General features: G+C 39.9%; 1 protein-coding gene across 23 annotated transcripts in view; it reads left to right on the forward strand.

The window, feature by feature from the left end:
• KIDINS220 (kinase D interacting substrate 220) overlaps positions 1-18,938 on the forward strand; it is a 115,766-nt gene extending 96,828 nt beyond the window's left edge. For 9 of the 23 annotated variants that reach the window (XM_055108275.2, XM_034952563.3, XM_034952565.3 and 6 more), the window contains 4 exons: positions 3,836-3,967; positions 6,081-6,179; positions 7,153-7,389; positions 8,845-11,901. In XM_055108275.2, coding sequence (XP_054964250.1) covers positions 3,836-3,967; positions 6,081-6,179; positions 7,153-7,389; positions 8,845-10,107 — 1,731 coding nt within the window. In that variant the 3' untranslated portion in view covers positions 10,108-11,901. Of the gene's footprint in view, positions 1-652; positions 686-3,835; positions 3,968-6,080; positions 6,180-7,152; positions 7,390-8,844; positions 11,902-13,882; positions 13,940-15,161 lie in introns of those variants that run through there. The other 14 variants (XM_034952560.3, XM_055108270.2, XM_055108273.2 and 11 more) reach the window with 3 other exon arrangements.
• The last annotated feature ends 1,520 nt before the right edge of the window (positions 18,939-20,458 follow it).

Here is a 20,458-nt window from a genome sequence, read left to right on the forward strand (position 1 = left end):
GAATAACTGCCAGCAGTGATTATTTGCTTTGGATTAGAGTTTTTAAAAATCCACCTCACTGAAATGGTTATGTTCATCACAGTTTGCAAGGTTTGTCTGTTTCTCGAGCTAGAAGCCTCTTGGGGCCATTCTTATGAAATGGTATTTAGCGCATCTATTATGTGCCACATACCCAAAGAAGCAAAACTCAAATTTGAAAGTGTATTTCTGAACATGACCTATAGTGTGGCTAGATATTTTATGATCATGTGATAGTCTAAGTAACTAAGCCTTCTTATTCAATGTTTTTAAATTAATGTTAAACTTGCATATATTACGAATATTGACGTTTCATAGCCAATCTGATGTACCTCATTTTCTTATTAAATGTATGGCTCATGATTTATTCTTTCAATACAAAAAATATAATTTTTTTTAGGAGTATAATTGTAAGATGACCAAGCACATGTGAATGGAATGCAGCTACTGTGGGTGGGGGGTGTGTGCATGCATGTGTGCTCCTTGCTGTGTGCTGCTATCCGTGGTCCGTTCAGAGTGAGGAGGAAATAGGAATGATGAAGCTCTGCCTGTATGTGTTAGACATTTATAGTTGTGCATCGGATGTGTTACTTTATGCTCTTGTCCTTCACTGTGTTTTATTCCTTCCTTAAAGCCGTGTGACTCTGGGTTTAACAAACAGAGACAGGTACAGAAACTCTCAATGAAATCTTACTTTTCTTATTAGACTACTAGAAGCAATCATTGGCAACTTCATGCTGGGCTGTCTATAAACCTGTGCTCACTAAGGTGCCTTCGGTTTATTAGTTGCTTCCAGCCATTGCATGGCACTCATTTCTGGCTAATCAGTTCTGTGCTTATTTAATAAATTTACCAAAGATGATAATGTGTCAGAGTGTAGTTCTAATCTACTTACAATACACAGTGATATAGTTACCTCAAGGTAATTTCAGTATTTTGATAGCTTTACTTTTACCTGGAGAAATTCTGATCTGTGTAAATTTTGAAGTTTATTTTTAACAGTTTAAGCACACTAATATCTTCTGCATTCAGCTTTCTGGTTCAGAAAAAAATTTTAACAAATTCTGATGTTAAAATCAATATGCTAAAATGGTCTCTTCTTGACTTAGATAATTTCAATAAGAATGCATGATAAACATTAAAGTATTATTTGAACTAGTCTGTGTATTCTCAAAGTAATATGCTTAGTTTCTAGTAAGAATTTACCTACTGAATTATTGAATATGCTTTTTGCCCTTTCCTTATCACTTTTGCACTCTTTCTCCTCCCTTTTATGAGATTTCCACCCCCAAATTGTTATTTTGGTTATAAGATTCATGTGGTTTCAAAATAATTTTCTTATGTATGATTATTTTAGAAAAGGTCTAGCAGGTAATTACGATTTCTTCTTTATTCAAAGAAGCATATTATAACATATTTTCATTAATTGATAATTTAGCTCTTGTATAAAGCCCAACTTATAATAAGAGTCAGACTATAGTTTTGATGGAATTACAAAGATCTTAATGTCCCTATGTGTCTGTCTTTTCTTAAAAAGCTTTTAAAAGTAATTCAGAGGTAACATATATATTCTACATAATCCCCAATGAAGGATAAAATATGCTTGAAAGTAACTGATAAATTGTAGAAGTTGTAAAAAGATTGTGAAAGTAACATTGGGTAGAGCTTTTTGCTTTAAAGGAAAAGGGCGGTGTCTTTATTGACATGTCTCTGTTGCTGAATTCTCAGCTTCTCCATAGACATAAAATTCTCCTCAGTATTTTACATTTTTCCCTCCAAAGCTGACAGGATTAATTTGATCCGTGTCTATTATACTTGTCGTTTTTAGCACAATCGGAAGTAGAGAGATTTCGGGATTTTTGAAATAAATTTTTTACTTTAAAATAATTTTAACCCTAAAGAAAAGATGCAAAAAATGCTATTCTGTCAATGTAAACATCTTTCGTAACTGTAGTATAATAATCAAAAGCAAAAATTAAAATTGGCATAATACTATTAACTAAACTACAGACTTTATATGAATTTCACCAGCTTTTCCACAAATGTCATTTTTCTGGTCCAGGATTCAATTCAGTTGCATTTTATTTCTCCTTAGTCTGTTTTAATCTGTGACAGTTTCTTGGTCTTTCCTTATCTTTCATGACCTTAATTAACACTTTTAAGGAATACTGGTTAGTTATTTGTAGAACGTCCCTCAATTTGGGTTTGTCTGATGTTTCCTCGTGATTGCAAGGGGACTGTATATTGCTAGAAAACTGCAGGAGTGATGCTATGCCCTTCCCAGTGCATCAGAGTTGAAGGTTCATGATGTCCATAAGCCTTCCCACCACTAATGCTAACCTTGGTCACTTGGTTAAGGTGGCATCTGCCAGGTTTCAGCACCGTAAAGTTTTATTGTTCCTTCTATAACTAGTGAATATCTTGGAGGAGATACTTTGAAACTCTGCAAATATCCCGTTTCTGCTTATACTTTTGCCCATTAATTTTCGCTTCCGTCTGTGGATCATGTGTGCACTCACTGTTACTATGTTTGCCTAATGGTCATTTTCTGCTTTCCTGTTCTACATTTATTAATTGGAATTCTGTAAAGAAAAGCTGTCTCTCCTTCCTAATTAATTCATTTTTTTCAATTATTTAGTTATATTACTATGGACTCATGGATTATTTTATCTATGAGGCATAATCCAGTAAGATCATTAGTTATTTTGTTGATTAAACTATTTTTTTGTGATTTTTTTGAACAACAAAAAATGTAAACAATTGTAACTGTATCCAGAGCAAGGAGACTGGTTGAGGAATAAAAGCATTTGAAAGATAGAAAAGATAAATATGACTCAGCAATAAGAAGAAATGAAGGACTGGCATGTTATGACATGGTGGACCTTGAAAACATTATGTTAAGTGAAAGAAGTTGGAAAAAGGAAAATAGGAAGTTATAAGACCTGATAAGTTACAGTTCTGGTTCAAGTTTACTACTAACTAGCTATTTGTTCTGTGACTTTGAAGTCCTGAGTTTGACCAGGCTCATGCACCCTCTAAACCACAATGAGCACATCTGTGCTGGGAAGACGCATTTATCATTGACCACGGACAACTGGTTTGTTAGTATCCACATTCCGAAAATGTTTTTCTTCTAAATAAATACTAGACTTTTTAATTATTTTGACTTTCCTTTTAAATGAGAACAAATTTTAATAGATGGTATTTACTTTCACATGTGTTAAGAATTAATACTGTTGTTTTGTATTTACATCATGATTTAACAGATGCTAAAGGAAGTTTTAGATCCCTTGGATACAATATGATGAAGATCTGAAAACTTCAGCTCTTGTAACCATTGAGGTAGTCTGTAGAAACACTCAAAGTTGCTTAATTGTCTAGTATAGGTACTTTAAAATTATTTTGTAGGTTTATTTTTTGTATTCATATAATATTGGCATCAGTAGTTTTCCATCTTTTTGCGTGTGTGTTTTTTTTAACCTCTCTTCTTCCTCTTATTAAGCACGGCACCCTTCTCTCTTGAGATTAGGCAGTAAACATTTGAGAAGTTGACCTAGGCTTTGTTCATGAAATGTTCTGTTTTCTTAGAAAAAATGGTTTTGACCAGGCTGTATCAGCTGTAATAAAAGCTACTCATTAGGTTATAACAGTAACTAAATCTATTCCCTAATGGTATTTCCTTACCATGCTAAACACATTTGTTTTTTTTTTACTTTACTTCATGGTATAACTTAATGAGTTTTTCTCTGTCACATGACCTCATTATAGATGGCATTAAATGCTTATTCATACCTGTATTTTTCCTTGACTTCTCTAGGGGTCAGGCCCAGCCCCAGGCCCAGTGGTATTACTGAATTCACTGAATGTGGATGCAGTATGTGAGAAGCTGAAACAAATAGAAGGGCTGGACCAGAGTATGCTGCCTCAGTATTGTACCACGATCAAAAAGGTGAGGCAGCCACTTACACACGGACCAGAGACAGCGCTGGGGGCGGAAGACAGGACTGTGTGGGTCATGTACACTTTATGTATAGCTTCCCAAACATGCATTCCCTGTTAAAATGGGAAAGCTCTAAATGGAAAACATAATTCTTACTAGTTTGTATTCTAAAATTGCCCTGTTTTCTCTTATTTTATAAGTGGATAAAATAAAATAAAGTAGCTGTCTTACCATGTTCTTTTTTAAATGACCTAATACAAGTAAAGAATGCCTTGATGAGAAAGAGAAAACTCTGAGGGATTCCCATTGGGATAAACAGAACTCATCTTTCCAGTGTGGAACCGAAAACCTTTGTGTTACATTTTTTTCTAATTGTAATATTTGTTAGTGTGATTTAGTGATTATCAAAGTAAGCCACACTTGCCTCATTTTCTCCAAATTCTCATTTTCATGTCATGTAGGACTTAGGATCATGTCACATTTGATGAAACCACATAGGTTTGGGTTTGCAAGGTTAATGCATTTGCATAATTTTTTTTTCTTCTAAGATCCTATTGCAATTCTAGCAGCTATCAGGAAGTTGGCTAGAGATGCCTGAGATTTGGGGGAAGGTTTTAATGAAGTCTTTATAGTAGATATTTCACTAAGGTATACTTTTTATATCAGAGTACTGTGTAATAAAGTAGAACGTTAATAACCAGCCTCTAATATTTATATACTTGAAAGAATGACATCTGAGAGAAGTTTTTTAAAGAATTATGAGCATATGTAGACACCATTTTACTCATCTCAGCCAATTTTAGAAAGGTTTCAGATAATGTCAGTTTCCTTACGGAGCTGGCTCGTGCTAGTCCCTGTTTGCATGAGTCAAACACTGGCTTTTCCATGGACAAGCCCCACTTTCTCCTTCAGGCAGCTGGTTGGTGTCAGGAAAGAGCGGGGTCTCCCACACGAGTCCTTGGTGATGATTTTGTTCCCATCGGGGTAGTGGTTTTCTCCCCACTCAGCTCTTTGCTCCTAGACCCCGGCTTTCTGAAGCCCCTCAGAGCCGCTGGCCGCCTCCGTGCTGAGGGCTCCGCGGCATTGTTGCAGCAGGACCTCTGTCACAGACTTGCTGTGTATACTGTTTTCTTCAGGATTAACTTGGAAACTGAACATTCTATTGATTATAAACATAGCTATTTCATAAGTTTGCTCCAGTTAATAAAGTCAGGTTTTACATTTTATAAAAGCAGTAAGCTACCTATTATTAATAAAGAAAATGCTGTTGTTTCATTTAGGGGAAACTAGAATTACAGGGAACCAAAAGTGATAACTTCCTTTTTTATGATTTTTTTTTTCTTTGAGATGGAGTCCTGCTATGTCACACAGGCTGGAGTGCAGTGGCGTGGCCATGGCTCACTGCAACCTCCGCCTCCTGGGTTCAAGCGATCGTCCTGCCTCAGCCTCCCAAGTAGCTGGGACTACAGGCATGTGCCGCCACTCCCAGCTAATTTTTGTAGTTGTAGTAGAGATGGAATTTCACCATGTTGGCCAGGCTGGTCTCGAACTCCTGACTTTAGGCGATCCACCCACCTCAGCCTCCCAAAGTTCTGGGATTACATGCGTGAGCCACCGCGCCGGGCCTTGTGAATTTAATAGACTGGAAAATTAGTGGGTGGGCATTCTTCATATCTGTGTCTAATATAACGGATAAACAAGTTTGCCAGGCCTACTTCATTTAGAACGTTGTTAGTGACCAACACGCTTATGAGGGCAGATGTCTTTGTCCCCTCCCAGCAGCTTGTGTTCATGTTCATATTTTCTAAGATTCGAAAACAAAAACTAACAGTTTTGTTGTTGCTCATGACAGCATAGGTAGTTTTGGAAATAGGAGGGTTAGTTCTTCGGTTGGTCCCAGAAAATGCCTAAGACATTTGGGAAAATATGAAGTGGCTGATGTTGTTCAAATTCAGCTTGTTTATTGTATTATTATATGGGATGATAACCTTTTTTTTGGTCAGCCTTTCTGGTCTCTAGAGACTTATTTAAAACTAAATATAAGCATACTTGGCAATCACTAGTAATTCAGAATATTTCACATTCTGTCTTTATACCCATAATTGTTTTAATTTTTACTCAGGCAAACATAAATGGCCGTGTGTTAGCTCAGTGTAACATTGATGAACTGAAGAAAGAGATGAATATGAATTTTGGAGACTGGCACCTTTTCAGAAGCACAGTAAGATATTTGTAACATTGTGATGTTTACAACATTATTTTATCATAACATTCAAAATTATTTATAACATTGTAGAAAACCAGTATCAATAAGTACTGGCCTAAACTGGTATTTTTTTCATATTTTTTTGATTTAAAAACTGCTTCTTACACTTATGTGCAATCCTGTGTTGTGGAAAATACACACAGCAGCACTTGGCAGCCTTTGCCTTTTTGGGCATTTCACTCAGAGATTTGGGGAAGAGGCCGCCTGCCGGTTCTTCATGCTTTCACCTGCCTTAACTCTCATCAGGCTCCTCGAAGCCTTCGAGGCCTTGACCTTCAGCATTCGTCCTTATAAGGCTTGCATTGCCCAGGTTTAGCAAGAATCCTGTTAAGTCAGTTTACATGTGTGATCACCCTCAGTATTTGATCAAACGCGTCACTAACCCCCCCACCCCCAGGTGATGTCTGCTCACCCTGGCCATCGGCGTACCAAGAGTCCCCCACTCCTGCTGCCTCCCCTTAGTAATGTTCCATCCACGGCCCCCACCCTGCCCCTTGGTGGTAGATCCCCACTCATTCGTGCTTATTCCGAGTTGAACTCCCTTCTGTAATGAGACTGCTTACCCCCATTGCCGTAGTTCTGAATACAGTCTGGAGCTACCGCCCTACTCCTGGCCAGCTCTGGTTTTGACACATGCCGGCTGCATTTTTCTTTGTCCTCAAGTTAAGTTTTAAACAGAAGTAATAATTTAATGGACAAATTGCAGTGTACTATATGTATGGTGGTTTCTACCATTGCTTCCTTTAGTATTAATTAACATGAAAGATAAGCTGATGTATAAAACAAATTCACTAGAAATTCACTTACCAGAAGTATGCTTTCTCATTGCTGTTGCAGTAGCTTTATAATGTTTGATTTTTCTAAATATTTCTAAAGCTTCTAAAATATGATTTGTTAGTGTAAACATTTATGTTTTTCTTCTGTTAAGGTACTAGAAATGAGAAACGCAGAAAGCCACGTGGTCCCTGAAGACCCACGTTTCCTCAGTGAGAGCAGCAGTGGCCCAGCCCCGCACGGTGAGCCTGCTCGCCGCGCTTCCCACAACGAGCTGCCTCACACCGAGCTCTCCAGCCAGACGCCCTACACACTCAACTTCAGCTTCGAAGAGCTGAACACGCTTGGCCTGGATGAAGGTGCCCCTCGTCACAGTAATCTAAGTTGGCAGGTATTTATTGAATGGCATTTTTCATATTATTGAAGAATAAGGGCACCGTTCAGTTCACTGAGATTATATGGGCATTTAGACAGTCATTCAGAAAATGCTTACTGAATACCTAAGTGAACAAGAGACAAGATGGAGGGCTCCCTGTACTCAAGGAGCTGCATCCATGTGGAGAGGGGCAGTCAGTGAAACAAAGAAAAAAGTAGCTCATGTAGACATTGATGAGAGCTGAGATATCCGTCAGGGTCACGGCATGCAGAGTCAATAGGGATTAGGCTACTTGAGCTAGGGTGGTCAGCAAATTCAGCCTTTCTCAGGCGATCTTCCTGTTGCATTCAGTAACTGTTGGTTGAAGTACATCTTCATTGGAACACTGGCCACATAGTGTCTCTTTGAGCACCATCCTTTGGTTTTCCAGGACGCCTGCACACCCTTCATGGATATTGGTTTCTTCTGGTCTGGCATTAGATGTAGGCGCGTTCTTCCTTTGGAGATTCTTAGAAGAAGGAGGCCAGGTGAGGGGTAGGGGCTGGGACAGAGCAAAGTGAGAGATGCAGGAGGAGTAGGGGAAGTGAGGAGAGCACAGGAGAAAAAGCAGAGCAGGGTGTGGAGAACAACGGGGGAGGAGGCACAGCGGGCGGCAGCGAGTAACACTGAGTGGGCAGGGCAGGGCAGCGCTGAGGAGGAGCAGTGCCTTGGGGAAGGAAGAAAATGTCCTATTTCCTCGAGAAGGTCCCCAACAAATTCACTTTGCTCCTTCTTTTTTGTTTTAGCCTTTGCTCTTGACCCTTCTTAAACTTTCTTGATTCTTCTCCTTCTTTTTCTTCATCTGTACTTTTTGCTCCTTGTTTCTTAGCTATTCTGGGATCTGAAGCAAATTCTAATTCTAAAACTTAATATTGGAAATAAACTTGTAAAACTACTTTATTTTTCTGTTTACTAAGGCCCAACCATTGGCCTCATTGCTTTTTATATTTTATCAATGAAGTTGACTTTGGCCTTAAATAAAAGCTAAACGTTTGAAGTTATAAAAACAAGTGCTGTGGCCGAGCATGTGGGACATGCCCATAGTCCCAGCTGCTCAGGAGGCTGAGGCGGGAGGATTGCTTGAGTCCAGTAGTTTGAATCTAGCCTGGGCAACACAGCAAGATCCTGTCTCTTAAAAATGAAATAAAAACCAGAAACAAGTGCTAAGATTATTTGTTAATACAGTGTTTAATCATACTTTTAAATATTAACAATAAACTGATTTTATTAAAATTTATAGAAAGCTTTCTAATAACAGCATTATAAGGTCACAGCTTTTGTTAAACTGTGTTATGTAGAATTCTTTTAAAAGAATTTGATGTTTTGATGACTTTTTAAATGGTTAGTGTACATATATATTTCCTAAGCTGATGTTTATGCCTTTTTTCTTCTTATTTGAATTTTTAAATTATTTTTTTTCTGTCTTCACAGTCACAAACTCGCAGAACCCCAAGTCTTTCGAGTCTCAATTCCCAGGATTCCAGTATTGAAATTTCAAAGCTTACTGATAAGGTGCAGGCCGAGTATAGAGATGCCTATAGAGAATACATTGCTCAGATGTCCCAGTTAGAAGGGGGCCCCGGGTCTACAACCATTAGTGGCAGATCTTCTCCACATAGCACATATTACATGGGTCAGAGTTCATCGGGGGGCTCTATTCATTCAAACCTAGAGCAAGAAAAGGGGAAGGATAGTGAACCAAAGCCCGATGATGGGAGGAAGTCCTTTCTAATGAAGAGGGGAGATGTTATCGATTATTCATCATCAGGGGTTTCCACCAACGATGCTTCCCCCCTGGATCCTATCACTGAAGAAGATGAAAAATCAGATCAGTCAGGCAGTAAGCTTCTCCCAGGCAAGAAATCTTCCGAAAGGTCAAGCCTCTTCCAGACAGATTTGAAGCTTAAGGGAAGTGGGCTGCGCTATCAAAAACTCCCAAGTGACGAGGATGAATCTGGCACAGAAGAATCAGATAACACTCCACTGCTCAAAGACGACAAAGACAGAAAAGCCGAAGGGAAAGTAGAGAGAGTGCCGAAGTCTCCAGAACACAGTGCTGAGCCGATCAGAACCTTCATTAAAGCCAAGGAGTATTTATCGGATGCGCTCCTTGACAAAAAGGATTCATCGGATTCAGGAGTGAGATCCAGTGAAAGTTCTCCCAATCACTCTCTGCACAATGAAGTGGCGGATGACTCCCAGCTTGAAAAGGCAAATCTCATAGAGCTGGAAGATGACAGTCACAGCGGAAAGCGGGGAATCCCACATAGCCTGAGTGGCCTGCAAGATCCAATTATAGCTCGGATGTCCATTTGTTCAGAAGACAAGAAAAGCCCTTCCGAATGCAGCTTGATAGCCAGCAGCCCTGAAGAAAACTGGCCTGCATGCCAGAAAGCCTACAACCTGAACCGAACTCCCAGCACCGTGACTCTGAACAACAATAGTGCCCCAGCCAACAGAGCCAATCAAAATTTCGATGAGATGGAGGGAATTAGGGAGACTTCTCAAGTCATTTTGAGGCCTAGTTCCAGTCCCAACCCAACCACTATTCAGAATGAGAATCTAAAAAGCATGACACATAAGCGAAGCCAACGTTCAAGTTACACAAGGCTCTCCAAAGATCCTCCGGAGCTCCATGCAGCAGCCTCTTCTGAGAGCACAGGCTTTGGAGAAGAAAGAGAAAGCATTCTTTGAGAAAAACAAGCAAAGGAGAAGAGTGTTACTGTACCCTTATGACAGAATTGTCCTGGATTTTGACTCCATCCACGCCCATCACCTTTCTACATTTCGCTGACAGATAACTAACCGATGATGAGGCCGAGGTCAAAGAGACATCTGCAGTGTGACAGAAGGGAGCGTGAGAAGCATGGCTCACCAGCCAGCCTCTGTGGTCTTTGTAATTAGAAACTTCAGAACTCACTAATACCACTGTACCTTTCATTGGTGCATTACCCCATAAAACTTTTTGAGACGAGGTGAGATCTGAGTATAAAGATAGGTCAGAAGTATTTTAAAGGGCTTAATTTGCCAAAAAGAAAAAAAGCTAGAGACCCTTTTTGCAAACATTTGGTGACCACACATTTGAGGGAAGACGTGGCGTTAGGTGAAGCAGAAGCAAACCCTGCTCTTAGGGGCTCACCTAGGTGAGTGCACAGCCTGTGACGCTACAGGGAGAGGCTGAGTAAACCGAGATCCGCGTTCTGTATGGCAGGGGTATTGCTTATCACAGAGGTTCTGAAGAGTAGGAAGTACATAATGAAGAGGGCTTTAAAAATTGCCAAGAAAGTGAGTCACCAGGGCTGGCAGTAGTGTGACGGGGCTGTCCTGAGCTGTTAGGAGAGTAGATGCGGGGAGGGCTGGTGACCTCCGTGGGTTTGTATGTCGGAAACTCTTCTCTCCAAATCCCAGGCCTGGCTTCCAGCACCATCCAGCTGTGCCCAAGAAGCCACCCTGGTCTGTTCTCCAACTCTTTTAAATGGTGCCCAACTTTTCTAAGTGAGCTTAGCAATGAGAAGAAAAAAAAACATGAATTCTTTTTCTGGAAAATCAGGGAGACATGGGTAATAATAGGTACTAATAAATATTTATAGATGAGTGAATGAGGAAATAATTACATCAAAAAGGTCAGTGACAATTGATAAATGACAAGGAAATATTTAATTAGGTAAAACTAAATCATTGCTCTCTATACTAGGATAGACTTTATCTACTTCATCTGTTCCTAAGTCAGCATGTTAGTTCTGGGGAAGGATCATAAGAAAGGAAATACTTTTAAAAAAAAAATTTAGAAACATGTAACAAAGCAAGGGTAAAAAAAATATATATATATCTCTATATAAGTGGTGTGACTGTAAAAGTGTACTTTACATTAATTATTAGCCGAGTTAAGAGAATGGTCACATTGAAGTACTGTGTGGACTAGAAATGTACCCTGTCATCATGCAATGAAATGTTGTTATCGTTTTAACATAGCTCATTTATGTAGAATGAATTCTGGTGGTTTACCCCAAGTCACAGTTAGGACGGTAGATGGTGAGATCACAGATGCGCGATTATCTAGATTCAGTGTTACATTTTCGATGTTTATCACTCAGTGGGTTTTTATTAATATGCTGATTAAGTTATTTACTGGGCCAGTCATTGTGCTAAATAGTTGCTCTTTTGTGTTTCATTGCCTTGATGTTTGAGTGTAATCTAGCATTTTAATACAGTGTTTATTTTGCATGATCTTTAACAAATGTTTTAAGCAATTTTAAAAAGGCAGGATGTTATTGACATTATACACTGAAGTCTTAACATTTTAACATTTATAGTGCTTATTTGCAAAATTGTATAATTAGGAATTATTTCAGAGACAATGTTTTCTTTTTCAGGTGAGTAGTTGCCGCGTAATATCACTGGAGTACATTCTTTATACTGTTTGTGAAATTAATACTAGCATATTAAGTGTACAAATAGATTTAGAAAACAATAAAAAATTGCATGCTATTCTGACTCATGAATTTTTATTCACTATGATGATTCACATTTTGATTAAAAATAAAAGTAGTTTGTGTGTTTGTTTTGTCACATGTCTGAAGTTTGTTAAAGACTTTCAGGTTCACGTACAGTCATGCAGTTGGCAGAAGTGTTCTGAACTGCTCCCAACTAGTCTTTTTAAGAGAATGTGGCTCGTAAGTCCCAGTGCCTCAGTGGTGCTTTATGAAGCGTTTGTGCCCACAGCATGCTAGCGCCCAGCAGCGCTGTGCAGTGTGTTCCTGTAGATAGAAAAGGTAGGTTATCCAGAACCTGGAGGATATCAGTTTATTCCATGAACTTCCTGGAAAAGTTTGCTTTTTCATACTGATACCGAAATTGACAAACCAGATGAGTTATTGAGTCATAGACCATCTCCCTTGAACCTGTGTGTCTATGTGTGTGTGTATCTGTTTATAGCTCAGTCTGATTCTCACACATGCAAAACTCTGCTTTCAACTGGGTGCAAAATGATAGAAAAAGAAATTGGTGCTCTAATCTTGCCCTTAGATTCTATCCATTTAGAGTCCTGTGGGGTTTTTTGTGGTTTTGTTTGTTTGTTTGTTTGTTTGTTTGAGGCAGTCTCTCACTCTGTCATCCAGGCTGAGTGTAGTGGTGCCATCATGGCTCACTGCAGCCTCGACCTCCTGGGCTCAGCCTCCCGAGTAGCTGGGACTATAGGCACGTGCCACCACACCTGGCTAATTTTTTATTTTTTGAGGAGATGCAGCCTTGCTATGTTGCCCAGGTTGGTCTCGAACTCCTGGATACAAGCAATCCTCCCTCCTCGGCCTCCCAAAGGCCTGGGATTATAGGCATGAGCCACCATGCCCAGCCAAGTCTTGTGTTTTATATACCATTTTGCCTTCACTGTAAGCCACAGATAGTTCTGATAATGTATCAAATGTTAAGCCAGATTCATTCACCGTGGCCTTATGGAGTGCTGCCTGTGAGTACAGGCTTTCTGCAGGAGAAGACTGGAAATAAAAGAAGCTGTTTTTCTCTTTCAGTTGAAATAACTTCCGCAGTGCTGGGTATTTAGGGATCAGCTCTCCAACACTGGGAAATTTAAGCATTCATAATAACCAACATTTTCAATATTAAAAGCAAAATGTGTTTATGTGCTATATTTTACTTACATGGGTTTATATAGTGGTCAGAATGATTTTGATTGCCTAGCCAAGTAATTTTAAATGAAACTTACTTGCGAAAATGCTACTCTCGAGACCTTTTTAGACCATTTGCATGTTAGACTGCTGCAGTAAAATACATTTGTAATCATGATTTTTTTCTTACAAATACTAACCATTAGAAGATACTTTTTTGAATGGAAGTAAATCTTATGGGTAAAAGACTAAATTTAAAAGGTGATTTTTAGTTACACCCGGAATTCTCAGCCTATTTAGAAGTATCCCATAGTTTAAAAATCCAGGAATCTCTGAATTCCTGGCTAACTCCTGAGTAAAATCAACCTATCTACCAGGAAAAGCACTAGAAGGCACCGTGCCCCTTCATGGGCGAGTGACTCGAGGGAATACATGGGTAAAAGGGAAGGTGCCATAAGTTAACTTCTTTGGCCAGCACTCCAGACTGAGCATCGAGCCTCCTTTATTCCCACCTTCTCTTCCAGACGCACGCCGACACTGGGCAGAAGGGAAGAAACCAGTGGGGATACTGTTGTTTTGCGGGGGCAGCATGAGCAGACCCAGGTGGGCTCTCTGAGACTATCGCGTTTTGAATTTCCAGGCTGTGGTCCTCCCTATCCTTCCTTACCTCAGAATTCTAAGCATAGGCCATAATTATGCAACTGAATTGAAAAATAGAAACGTATAGACAACAGCCAGCACTGGATAGTTTTTTTAATGGCTTATCACAAAGGTTGAGAATCCCTGGTTGAGACTGATTAAATAGAGAATTTACAATCTTACATAATTTTAAACCCTTTCATGCCTAGGAAGAAAATGCTGGCCTTGAGATAGATAGCTCTTCAGAGGATCCAGATTAAACTAAGGTATGTAAAAAAATTAGTTTTCGAAGTCAGCTGCAGTCATATGCCACGTTAGGACGTTTTGGCCAACAAAGGACCACATCTGTGACAGTGGGCCCATAAGATTCTAATACTATATTTTTACCGTCCTTTTTCTATGTTTAGACATGCAGATAGCATGGTGACAGTTGCCTGCGGTATTCAGTACCGTGCTGTACAGATGTGTAGCTAGGAGCAGTAGGTTATGGCACACAGCCTAGGTGTGTAGTGGGTGCCACCATCTAGGTCTGTTTAAGTGTGCTCTGTGATGCTCCCACGACAAAATCGTCCAACAGCGCATTTCTCAGAATGTACCCCTGTCGTCAACTGATGCATGGCTGTAATTTTAAGCCAGCTGTTCAAAAAAGTTCTCACCAATTAGAGAATTTATATTCTCACCACTTTAACAAACGGAGTTAAGTAAGAAACCTCTAAAATGGTTGCTAGAAATTAAATATTGTCACCGACCTGGTCAAAACCTTTTAAGTAAAATGATTAGCCAATCACAGCCTTGGCTTACACTGGCATCAGAGTCTGGTGTGTGTCGCACACACGTGCTGTGGGTGGAATGTTTCATGACGAGGACTTTCTGGAACTCAGAAGCCCTTTTTGAGTGGGGCCCGGATAGCTGTAGGATGGGCAGATCTGAATTCCCAGTACAGTGTGGCATTTGGAAAAGAAAGAATGTATAAGAATAAAAGGGTCAGTCAAGAAGTAGGAGCAATTATTACCAAACTATTCGAAGGATGACCCTTTAAAAATCAATAAAAACCTATCTGGAGTGAAAGACCAACTTAAATGAGCAATAGCATGAATTACGTAATATAAAGACAAGCGTTCCTGCTTCAAAGCACACGAAATATTCTGAGTCTGCCTGCGGAGCTTCAGCTGCAGTCATCTTTTTACCAAGATTGCACGTAAGTCCATTTTCTTAGGTTAAATGCTTTTTGTAGTGTTATTTACACTAGTGGTATGTGCTAGGAACCCTTTCTTCGTTTTTCTGAGATTTGACAGAACATGGAATAACATATCAAACTGAATTCTTAGAACGTGAGTAAATGAAACTTTCCTTTTAGAAGCAATGTAGAATTACATGCTCCATATTATTCAAATTAAGAAGCTTTTGAAATAATAAGACCACCTTGATTATCCATGATCATTTTCTAATTTTAACATTTTGTACATATTTACCTCGTTTTCTTTCAAGGCAACAGGCGCTGTAGATCTTAGTACCCTGCCCATAGACCCAAGCACTTTTCTCATTTCTTCTGACAGTTCGAGTCACTTCTCACAGTTGACTTCCTCACCAAATAATAAGGGGGTGAAGAAGACTCGGCCTACCTACTACTCAGTAATCCTGCTGTCCAGTCGACTGGAGAAGAGAGATTTGTTCACCTCTACTAGTTTTATTTGTTCTTAGTAGTTGTAGAATTTAAATTGGTTTTAATGAAATGTTCCTTTTATGAAATTTTAAATAAAAGCCATTTAGTGTATATTTAGTATAGCAAGAAGCATGTGAATAAGCTCCATATAACCTGACATTGCGCATCTTACAGCATCCTCTTGGTCAGATGTCTAATAAAAAGATTGTTATTTTCAAATTTATCATAGTTCCTGCAACTTGCACTTTTTAAAGCTGTGTTTGTGAGAATTTATAGACTGCATATTGCTATACTTGATGGAAATTAAACTATTTTTATTTTGAAAGAAGTTAATTTATATTTTAAGTTCTTTATGTTTTTCTCCTTTTACCTGAGTTCTTTTCAGTCATTTTGTGTTGTTAAGTTTTTTTTAGGTTGTCATATATTTTTCTTTTTTAGGTTACCATCCTAGTTTACTGTAAAACATTTCTTAGAGCAATAGATTGGGAAAGAGCCTCGAGATATCTTTTAGACCAAATCCTAGATCTCAGAAAGCCAGTGGACATTCGGTAAATGCTTGTTGGCCAGGTGCCGTGGCTCACGCCTATAATCCCAGCACTTCAGGAGGCCAAGGTGGGAGGATGGCTTGAGCCCAGAAGTTCAAGACCAGCCTGGGTAACATAATGGGATTCCATCTCTACAAAAATAAAAATAAAAAAATTAGCCAGGAATGGTGGTGTGCACCTGTAGTCCCAGCTATTTGGGAGGCTGAGGTAGGAGGATTCCCTGAGCCTGAGAGGTTGAGGATGCAGTGAGTGGTGATCACACCACTGCACTCCAGCCTGGGTTACAGGGTGAGGCCCTGTCTCAAATAAATAAATAATTAAAACTTGTTAAGTGAATGAATAAACTAGGGGGGCAACTCTGAGAGTGCCTGCCCACAAATCCTACACAGTGCCTTCAAATTACTGGGTGCAGTGGCTCACACCTGTAATCCCAGCACTTTGGGAGTCTGAGATGGGCAGATCATCTGAGGTCAGGAGTTCAAGACCAACCTAGCCAACATGGTGAAACCCCGTCTCTACTAAAATACAAAAATTAGGCGGGCGTGGTGGCAGGTGTCTATGGCCCCAGCTACTCAGGAGGCTGAGGCAAGAGAAGCACTTGAACGTGGGAGACGGAGGTTGCAGTGAGCCGAGATCGCACCGCTGCACTCCAACCTGGGCGACAGAGTGAGACTCCGTCTCAAAAAATAAAACAAAATACTGAATGTAAATCCCTTAACATTGTGCTGTTGTGCCACAGCTCCTTACAGGTCCCACCTTCCCTCTCACTTTCTGCCCACCCTGTTACCTGCCTGGCCCCTGTAAGCTTTTCTGCTGTGCTTTTGGAAATCTTTCAACCACAATAGCATGCTTTGTTGCAAGCTCTTAGGGACCTAAGCCAGGCATGGTGGCATGCACTTGTAATCCCAGCTACTTGGGGAGGCTGAGGCGGGAGGATCACTTGAGCCCAGGAGTTCAAGACCAGCCTGGGCAACATAGCGAGAACATGTCTCAAAAATAAAAAGGAAAAAAATGGGGGAAAAAACCCTCCCAGGGACAGATATCCACAGCCAGTCTTGATAAGCTCCATCATTTTAAAGTGCAAGGCGGTGCCTCCCATGTGGATGATTATTTAATCCTCTTGTACTTTGTTTAGTCCTTTGTGGAAATGCCCATCTTATAAATTAATAGAATTCTAGAATCTAATTAAAATGGTTCAACTCTACATTTTACTTTAGGATAATATCAGGACCATCACAGAATGTCTGAGATGTGGATTTACCCTATCTGTAGCTCAGTTCTTCAACCATTCTTTTAGCAAGGCTAGTTATCTTCAGTGACAACCCCTTGCTGCCCTCTACTATCTCCTCCCTCAGATGGACTACTCTGATTAAGCTTGAGCTAGAATAAGCATGTTATCCTGGGATTCCATATGGAATATTTTATACATGAGTGAGCCATTATGAGTTGTTTGAAAATTTATTATGTTGAGGGAGGGTAACCGCTGTAACAACCATCACCAAATCTAATCGACTGAATACATTTGACGTTTATTTCTTGTTCACCTGACAGTTCAGTGTTACCTAAATTTACATGAAGACCCAGAGGCCCATGCTCCTTCATTTTGGGCTCCACCGACCTCCAAGGTTTCAGGGCCCTCTGCCCCGCCTTCTGCACCCACAGGGGAAGAGAGTGGAGGATGCACACGCCCAGGCCTGGAAGCGACGCATGTGGCTTCCCCGTCCACAGACTTCACCCACAGTCCATTGGCCTTCTTAAGTCATGGACTCCTGCTGAGCTGCCAGGGTGCGTGGGAAATCCATGTGACTGTGTGCCCTGGAGGAAGGGGAGCGTTTCGGTGAGCACACAGGAGTCTTTGCCACTAGACGCTGATGAGGATTCCCCACAGGCGATGAAGCATGGAGACTCATCTTGTAACAAACAGATGAGTTGTTGACATCTCTTAAGTTTATTTTGTGTGCAGTTTTTATTCAGATAGGAAAGGCTGTTAAAATCTTAACACCTAACTGGAAGAAGGGTTTTAGAGAAGGGTGGTTTTCAGTAAGCCAGTTCTTTCCACAATCCAAGAAACGAAATAAATTTCCAGCGTGGAGCAGTTTGCAGGTAAGGTTTTTTGTTGTGGTCTCGCCCAGGCTTGAGTGTAACCGGTGTGGTCATAGCTCACTACATTCTCAAACTCCTGGCCTTAAGTCATCCTCCTGCCTCAGCCTCCCAAAGGCAAGTAAGGTTAAGAATAGGGGAAAGGTGAAGTTTCACAGCTTTTCTAGAATTCTTTTTGTTCAAGGGACTCTCAGATCATCAAACCCACCCAGAATCTGCTCAATTTTCAAGATTTGCTTATAAATATTTATAATATAAACACTCAATTGCTATCTGTTTTTTAGGTTCTCCTCTCTCTCCCAGAACAGTGGTAACAGGAACTCTTGGGGGCTTCTCCCTGTTCTTGCAGATGTGGCAGGATGTGTTTCTGGGGGGCTCCCATGCCAGTCCACACCCTCTGTGGTGTAAGCAGGGATTGGTAATTAATGAGATGCTAAACCCTCCAGAAGTGAGCGCTCATGTCCCAGAAACACATCTTCCACCTCAGCAGCCAGTGGGAAAACTAGACTTTGTGTCTGCATATTTGTTCTTAAACACACTCTTCTGCAGTCTAACTCTGCTGACCACTTTCCAGTTTGCTCATATCAGAATTTCTTTGGTTCTAAGATGCATATTTTCTTTTTGTATTCTGACTTGTTAGAAATTAGAATATGTCTTGCAGTCAATAAAATCTATGACAACATTTTTTTTTTCTTAATGGTTCCTAAAACTCCTGTAGTTGATGGTGTCTTGCTTAGGTTTAACGAAAGATATTTTAATATATGGCATGGTTATGTGGAGTTGTATCTCTATCAGTATTAATGGGCTGGGGATGATTTATATTCAACTGAACCCCCAAATTCAACATTTTGTGTTGAATATTTATTTTATCAGTTATTCTTTATCCTGTACTCATTTTGGATACTTACTAAAGTATTGTATGTATTTGTTATAATAAAATGGCTTACCGTGTTTGAACACACTGTGTATCTGACAATGTTCTAAGACCTCATTTGATCTTCATGACAACTTCATAAAATAGTTACTATTATCCTCAATTCGCAAATGAGAAAGTGAGACACAGAGATGCTAAGGAATTGCCCAAAGTCACACAGCTACTGAGTGGCAGAGCCAGGGTCCGGGCCCAGGCAGTGTGGCTCCAGGTGCCGCCCACTCTTGACGTGATACTTACCGTCAATGCTCCTTACCAGTTAGGGATGAGCTGATTCTCATATTTTTCCAAGATACATTTTGATTTTAGCTTTATTTGCTGTATCATCATCATCAGTATCATCATCATCATCATCATCAGTTTTCTTGTTTTAAAATAGGGTTTGGAGTCTCTTCAAGTCTTTCTGTTTTGGAAAAGTAAAACTTAAAAATCTATAGCCATGTGAATTATACTTATGGAGAAAAAGAGTCTTGTTTTATTAACATCAGACATCTTTGTTCCTACTAATTATTTTGGAGTAATGTTCAGCATCGGGCTAATGATCGATGGATATCACTCATCCAATTATGATGCATGGATTAGACCACGGCCTTAAACTTTGTACATAGTGTTGAATAAATTCACCTTATTTGCAGTCTTATTGTCATCTAGCTTTGATACACTTGCCCTTTCATATGTCTCTTGTCACTATTCTGTGTAAGATTATAATCCCAAATACCACTATATGTATTTTTCTTCATATTCTATTATTGAACAGTATTAATGCTTAATGTTAATATATAAGTAATATATACATTTTAAAAATTATTACTGCTGTAGAGTTTTTTTTTTTAAATGATTGTGGTCTCATAAGGAAAAAAGAAAATAGGCAAAACAGGAGCCCTTTTCCCTTTCATAACGACAAGTCAGTCACCAAAGCCAAAAGCCAATAAATGCATCAGTAACAGTGGACAGTGGGTTGAAATGGCTGGTGACATTTCTGTGTTATGTAACCAGCTGTCTGCCGATTGGAGTGCTCGCTGCAAGCCAGGCACTGCTATCAGCATTTCACATGGATTAACTCATTAAATCCTAATAACCCTACACAGTGAATACTGTTACTTTCCCTAGTTTACAAATAAGGAGGCTAAGATGCAGAAAATGTATAACTTTTACACAATAGCATATTTGATTTTTATAACTGTCCTCTAAAACATTGACATTATTTTTATCTATTTTTGAGAAAACTGAAGATTCAAGAGTTGGAGACCTCTCTCTCCCCCAAAGCCACCCAGCTAGTGACAGAACAAAAACACCAACTCCAGTTGTCTAAGTCCAGATCTGATGCATTTTCCACGCACACCGCGGTACCGGCTTCCCCCAGTGTCCACCACTCTTGGCTGCGCAGGCCTGGGCAGCATTTGTCTCCATCTTCCCTCGTAGACAAGGTTGGCGGAGAGCATAAAACACGTGCTCAGCCAAGGCAGCCCCAGCTTTCCCCGGCTCCTTCCTCTTGGCTCTTCCTTCCAGTCACAGCAGCCTCACTGGTAGACAGGAACGGAGTCCA

Source organism: Pan paniscus, chromosome 12 (assembly GCF_029289425.2).
Source record: "Pan paniscus chromosome 12, NHGRI_mPanPan1-v2.0_pri, whole genome shotgun sequence".
Lineage (NCBI taxonomy): Eukaryota > Metazoa > Chordata > Mammalia > Primates > Hominidae > Pan > Pan paniscus.